At 43.3% G+C, this 6,642-nt stretch overlaps 1 protein-coding gene across 1 annotated transcript; it reads left to right on the plus strand.

Annotated features, from left to right (window-relative positions):
- Positions 1-3,209: 3,209 nt before the first annotated feature.
- Clec14a (C-type lectin domain containing 14A) lies at positions 3,210-6,352 on the plus strand. Its single transcript, XM_028782152.1, has one exon. It carries the CDS (start codon positions 3,258-3,260, stop codon positions 4,680-4,682), a length of 1,425 nt encoding a protein of 474 aa, XP_028637985.1. The 5' UTR covers positions 3,210-3,257; the 3' UTR covers positions 4,683-6,352.
- The last annotated feature ends 290 nt before the right edge of the window (positions 6,353-6,642 follow it).

Raw genomic sequence — 6,642 nt, forward strand, 5'->3', positions numbered from 1 at the left:
CCTCTTCTTCTCACCCCCGACCTTTGCCCTATCTCCTGAATAAACCCCACTTGGAACCATTTGGTTTGATGTGGTCCGCTCTGAGCAGTGCATGGACGTATATCACTTGGCACTTTCACTGATCCATCCTCCTTCTGCCATCCAATCTCAGATTTGATCCATCTTCTTCCTTAAATCTTGTTGAGTGGTAACTACTTTCCTAAAAACTCTATGTATATTTAAAGTATATATTCTGTATACTTAAGATTATAAAAAGTTGTCTGTGTATAATATTTTATTTTTTATCACTTAACATTGTGTTGCTAAGGTTAAGTAATATTATTTCATTAATCTGAGAATAAAATATATCATATTTGTTGAATGAACATACCATCATCTATCCTCTGTTTCTGGGCAGTTTAGTGGATTCTTAATTTTGTTGATAAAAACAATAGTATAATAAAGGTCTTTTACAAATATTCTGTTATGAGTGGAGGAATTCCTCTTGATTACACATACATGCCCTCCCCCCACAAATTTACACATACACAGGAACTTAGAATTTACCTGTTTCAAGTATTTGAACTCTGCTGGAGGTGCAATAATATGTAAATAATCATACAATTGAAAAATAGAAGTTTTCTTTCTGTTCATTATTTCAGGTATATTATTCATTTCAAAACATGCTAGTTGTATGTAGGATAATAAGTAATTAAAATGATATATATCTTACTTTTGGATGATTTTCCCCTAATTCTTCTCTTATATGCTTTCAATCCAGAGATATGATATGTAGTCATTATGGCCAGTTTATTCCTCTCTTAATATACCACCACAAGAATGCCAGAACGAGAACACACATAAAGTTTCCATTTATCCGAGGTCTTGCTCAGTCCAGAAAACACTTCTCATGCCAAGTGACTTTCAAAATGTCTAAGAACTTCCACTGACTACTCAGTTTTGAAAAGGCTTTTGTCAAAACGCACTACAATTCATGGACACATTTCCAGTTCACAATCACGGGATTGCAAAGACATATAGAAATGATCCATGCGATTAATTCCTGTAAAAATTCACTCAATTAGATTTCTGGATTTTTCGTATTTCATTCTTATTATAAGATACAAAGTTACTCCTTGTAAACCCAAAGTCATTTTGCATGTCTCAGATATTAGAAAGAACTGAGGAATGTCATTTAAGTTGGGAAGCAGAGAGGGTAGATCTTTGTGTAACTCCTCAGTCAGAAAGAGCAGTCTAGCTTGCTGACAATTTTTTATGTTTACTGTCTCCCGTTGGGATACACGGAATTCCAGGATGTGACAGCAATAACAAAAACAAGAGAGGAGCATACACACATTATCTTGACATCCTCTTCTTGCCTCTTGTTAACGGAAACAGTTCAATCCAGCACACAAAGCAAGTAAAAAAGTGCATCGGGAAGCATTAGAGATAGCAATATCCCTTCTGCTTTCAGACACTTATGAGCATGTTGCCTCTTTAAGAGGGCTAAACATAGTCTAAGTACATGATATTTACCACTGTGCGTCAAGACAGACAAATGATACATTTTATTATAAGTATGTAAAATTCTCTAAATTGCTACAAACATAAAAGAACATTCATAATTGAATGAAAAAATTTTTTAAAAAAAGATATGACATGAGCCCCTTCCTAGGTATGGTGGAGGTTTACTGTAGATGTGTGGGAGAGATTAGCAGGAATCAGGAACCACTGGGAGAGTCCAGTGTACATGACTTTGAGCTAGACTCATGTGAGGAGAAGAGGAGGGGAGGGGAGAGGGAAGAGAAGGTGCAGCAGCCAGGAGGCCAAAAGAACAAAGAGAGTGGGTAACAGGATCATTAGGACAGCCCAGGTCCCTAGGATGGAGAGTTCAGGGTAGGGGGCAGGGTATGCCAGCTAGGAGGGCCCTGTTACAGATAGGGTCCAAGGGATGCTGGGAGAACCTGGTAGCCAGTGTCCCTTTTGATATGTTAAATAGGCACCTCTGTCATTTGTCCCAGGTTAAAACTTAACAATAATGCTGACTTTAACTTCTCCCCCCAAACCTTCTGTACTGTATCCTCCCCCACTTCCAACCCAGCTGGTGTGTACGTGAAAACAAAACAGCCATGGAACCTGGAGTAGCTGATTCAACCATTTCTCAAATTACAGAATGTTATTTTCCAGTATCGAATGTGTATTACGATAGAATAGTTTAATTTTCAAAATAAGGATTTTTTGCTCTTTTATGTTCATTTTACACTTTTCTTCTATAAATGTTGGCAGATACTGTGATATTTCATGGTTCAAGGATAAAATCACACACAGATGTTCTTCGGCCTTATAAGACCATGAACTCATTCGCATGTAACCTAATAGCTGAAGAATTTTTGAGCACAAGAAGTGTCGAGGAAATCACCATAGTTAGGACTATGATGTAAATATAAATATTTACACCTCGATGTAAATATTTGCCCCAATCAGCCTACACCGGTATCTTAAAAATAAACAAATAGAAGTACAAATTAAACTTTTAAGGCAAGTGCTGACCAGAGGAGCTATTTTTCCATTGAAAATGCTCAAAGGAATTCTAAGCCCCTTGACTGGCAATTTGCATGTCTGGCTTTCCTTTAACATAGTAAAGAAAGCAAGCCACTGGTTTTAACAGTGAGGTCTCCAGCTTAGAAAGAAGTAGGAACATTCCTCTCCAGATCCTCCTCCCCCTCCCCCCCCCCAACACCAGGCGCAGGAAACTTCCCCGAAGAAGCCTGGAACAGTCTAGAAATTATCCTGACGCCAACTCCACAGTCCAGACACAAACACAATGGGCGGGTGTGGGCTTATGGTTCCTGCCCACGATCATCACTGTATTCTGAGATCCAAAGTCCAGATAAGTGTGAGCAAGGAAAGAGCCTCACTTGATCCCAGTGGCAATTTTCTTTTCTCCTGCTTATCTAAGCCGGGCATTAGACCCTCTTGGCCCCTTGTGTTCCTAGCGTTGAGGCGCCAGCTGTGTTCCTGACCCCTGAATAAATCAGGGCCACACGGAGCCTGGCAGGGCTCTGGGACACATTTCCTGTCACGGCCTAGGGAAAGCAGTTGGCCAAGGGAGCGTGGTGGGGACTTCTGGTTGTTGAAGGATGAGGGCTCAGGAGAGGGGAGGGGAGGGCACACATGGTGGTAGAAAGGACTGTAGAGGGCGGTGACTCTTGAGACAGCTGGGTGCCCTTCAGCAAGCTAGAGGACTTGGGAGCAGCTGTGTGCTCTGAGTCTCCAGGATGAGGCCGGCGCTTGCCTTGTGCCTCCTCTGTCCCGCGTTCTGGCCCCGGCCAGGGAATGGCGAGCATCCCACAGCCGATCGCGCAGCTTGTTCGGCCTCGGGTGCTTGCTACAGCCTGCACCACGCTACCATCAAGAGGAGGGCTGCTCAGGAGGCCTGCAGCCTGCGTGGCGGGACTCTCAGCACCGTGCACTCTGGCTCCGAGCTGCGAGCTGTGCTCCTGCTCTTGCGTGCAGGTCCCGGGCCTGGCGGAGGCTCCAAAGACCTTCTGTTCTGGGTGGCTCTGGAGCGCAGTGTTTCACGGTGCACCCTGGAAAGAGAGCCTCTGAGGGGTTTCTCCTGGTTGCACTCGGACTCGGAAGACTCGGAGGACAGCACACTACCGTGGGTGGAGGAGCCACAACTTTCCTGCACTGTTAGAAAGTGCGCTGCGCTCCAGGCCACCAGGGGAGTGGAGCCTGCCGGGTGGAAGGAGATGCGTTGTCACCTGCGCGCCGACGGCTACCTGTGCAAGTACCAGTTTGAGGCTCTGTGCCCTGCGCCTCGCCCGGGAGCCGCCTCTAACTTGAGTTTCCAAGCTCCCTTCAGACTGAGCAGCTCCTCTCTGGACTTCAGCCCTCCTGGGACCGAGGTGAGTGCGATGTGTCCCGGGGACCTCTCCGTCTCATCCACCTGCATCCAGGAAGAGACAAGCGCACGCTGGGATGGGCTTTTCCCCGGGACCCTGCTCTGCCCCTGTTCTGGGAGGTATCTCCTTGCTGGCAAGTGCGTGGAGCTCCCTGACTGCCTAAACCACTTGGGAGACTTCGTCTGCGAATGTGCTGTGGGCTTTGAGCTGGGGAAGGACAGACGCTCTTGTGAGACCAAAATGGAAGGACAGCTAACCCTCGAGGGGACCGAGTTGCCCACCAGGAATGTATCAGTCACTCCAGCAGGTCCTATGACAAACAGAACATGGACAGGTGGGGTCTATGACAAGCCAGGAGAGGTGCCGCAGGTCACTGGACAAGATGGTATTGCGATGTCTGATCCTGAGATTCTTCAGTGGGGAACACAGAGTACTTTACCTACTGTTCAAAAGACCCCACAAACCAAGCCAAAAGTCACTGTCACGCCATCAGGAAATGGGATCCCCACACTGAACTACACATCTTCTTCCCCTATTTCTCTGACTTTCGACTCCTCCTCCACGGTGGTCTTCATACTTGTGAGCATAGCAGTAATAGTTTTAGTAGTCTTGACCATTACAGTGCTGGGGCTTTTCAAGCTCTGCTTTCACAAAAGCCCTTCCTCCAGGACAAGGAAGGGAGCTCTGGACTCACGGGGTGTGGAATGCGATGCTGAAGCCACCTCTTTGAGCCACAGTTCTGCACAATGCACTGACACTGGAGCGAAGGGTGGGGACTGTGGCCTGAGGGGCTGAGCTGTGGGTCCTTCACTGACTTGGGCCCTCTCTTGGATCGGGACACACTTAGGGCAACAGCTCAGTGCTCACATCTTGTGTAGACTTTTTCAGTTCCAAAAAATTGGGGGAAAGAAGAGAATTTGCAATGATTACTGTGGAAGTTACCCTTCCCATAAATTCTCTTTATCCCACTAAGGAGCTAAATTTGAAAGACACACTCATCCCCTGAAAGTGGAAGAGGTGGAGGCTGTGGGCTGGTACTGGGGGACAGGGTGGAAAATGGCAGGAGACATTTTTCTGTGTTCTGGGGGAATTTGGAGAAGAGATTGAATATTTCCAGTATTGGGAACAAATAAATCGCACTACAATTTTTGGAAGGCTTATTTTCATCCAAAAAGAGAAGGAAATATCTATATTATTCAGGCTAGGAATACATTAGCTTGAAATTTTCGGGAAAATTATAGAACATTGCTGAGAACCTAGACTAACTCATGTTTGGCTTATACAAAGTGTGCTATTTAGGAGTATGATATTCTGAGGGCAGCAACTGGCTATGGGGTATACTGGGAAGACACAAGGGTACATTCTGTGCTTTGAGGGAAAAGTCCTTATACCTAGCTCCTTCAGAACCAGTGAAGTTTCCCTTTATTTGTTTATCCTTTGCTTTCAAAGTCATTGTGACTGTGCTCTGCTATAAATCCTAAGTGCAATGTTGCCTGTTTCTGACTCCAGAAGCAAATTACAGTTGACCACCAATCCAAGTGTTTACTGTGTGTCCTTGCCCAAGGAAACAAATGATTTGTGTCTTCCCTTTCCAGTGTTTGTGTTCTCCAGTGTAATGACCTTCCTCTTCAAGCCACCTTGTAGACATCAAGATGCCGACCCTCACTTCCAATTACGATGATGTTAATTCTCAATTAAAACCTTAATGCTAAGTATTGATTTGAAATCCTCTGGGTGCGTTAAAGCAAAAGGAAGCTTGGCTTCTTCCAAAGATGCTAGATTCTTGTGCCCTATTTAATCCATGGGGGCAGAGAGGTGGAACACTTGAATGTCAAGCTATTTCTGTTCCTTCTCAATAGATTGTGAATACAATGACAATGTGTGTGCATCAGGGGATTGTTACAACTGAACAAGAGTCTTAGCAGGCAAAACTACTGGAAGTGGCTTTCCACAGAATTAGCAGTGTAAAAAAAAGAAATAATAAATGAAAACCTAGCATCTTGTTATGACTTGAGATGTTAGCATATAATTAAAGAAAAAGTCACACATTCAGGTGGTAAATAATTAAGGCATAATTTAAAAAAAACGATCTAGTTGAATCCAAAGACCTTGGAGAATATTTCAGTTAGAGTGCTGAGATTTTTGTAAGTGTTGTAAAGTTGTTGTGTGAAGAGAAATAGAGAAATGAACTCATGGGAGAAAATGAAAGTAGAAAAAAAAACTTGAGCTATATTTTTCTAGAATCATTTTTATACTCTTGATTGTACTAAGAGTTGATTTAAAGTTAGCAAATAACCAATAATAAGATAACCTAGAAAATTAAGAGAGTTCAATATATAAATCTGTGTTCTAAATATGTGTTTAATGTTGTGTCACTGAAGGAACAAACTGATAGAGAGCTTATTTCACATGTTGGATATGGTTTTAAATAGTTACAGTTAAATAAAATCACAAATGAATTCAAATTAGCTGTTAAGATTCTTCAATTTAACCCAGAAGCTAACAATTACATGGGTAAATGTCTCATACCACGTTCCTCAACTCTTCAGTTACATATTCCAGTTTTACTTGTTCTTAGCATTGTGGATGTCTTCTCCACTATATGATCTCTTAGTCATGGTGACAACTATTCTAGTACAATGTGTCCTGTTTGACTTTATAACTTGAAAAGGAGCCTCACCTGTAAGTACACTGAACACACACACACACACACACACACAAGCACTCATATGCACATATATACACACATGCATAG

Source organism: Grammomys surdaster, unplaced genomic scaffold (assembly GCF_004785775.1).
Source record: "Grammomys surdaster isolate TR1022 unplaced genomic scaffold, NIH_TR_1.0 98, whole genome shotgun sequence".
Lineage (NCBI taxonomy): Eukaryota > Metazoa > Chordata > Mammalia > Rodentia > Muridae > Grammomys > Grammomys surdaster.

Bases quoted from the DNA above. Each gene is read 5' to 3' on its own strand.
- Clec14a (XM_028782152.1), top strand. From the start codon at position 3,258: ATGAGGCCGGCGCTTGCCTTGTGCCTCCTCTGTCCCGCGTTCTGGCCC.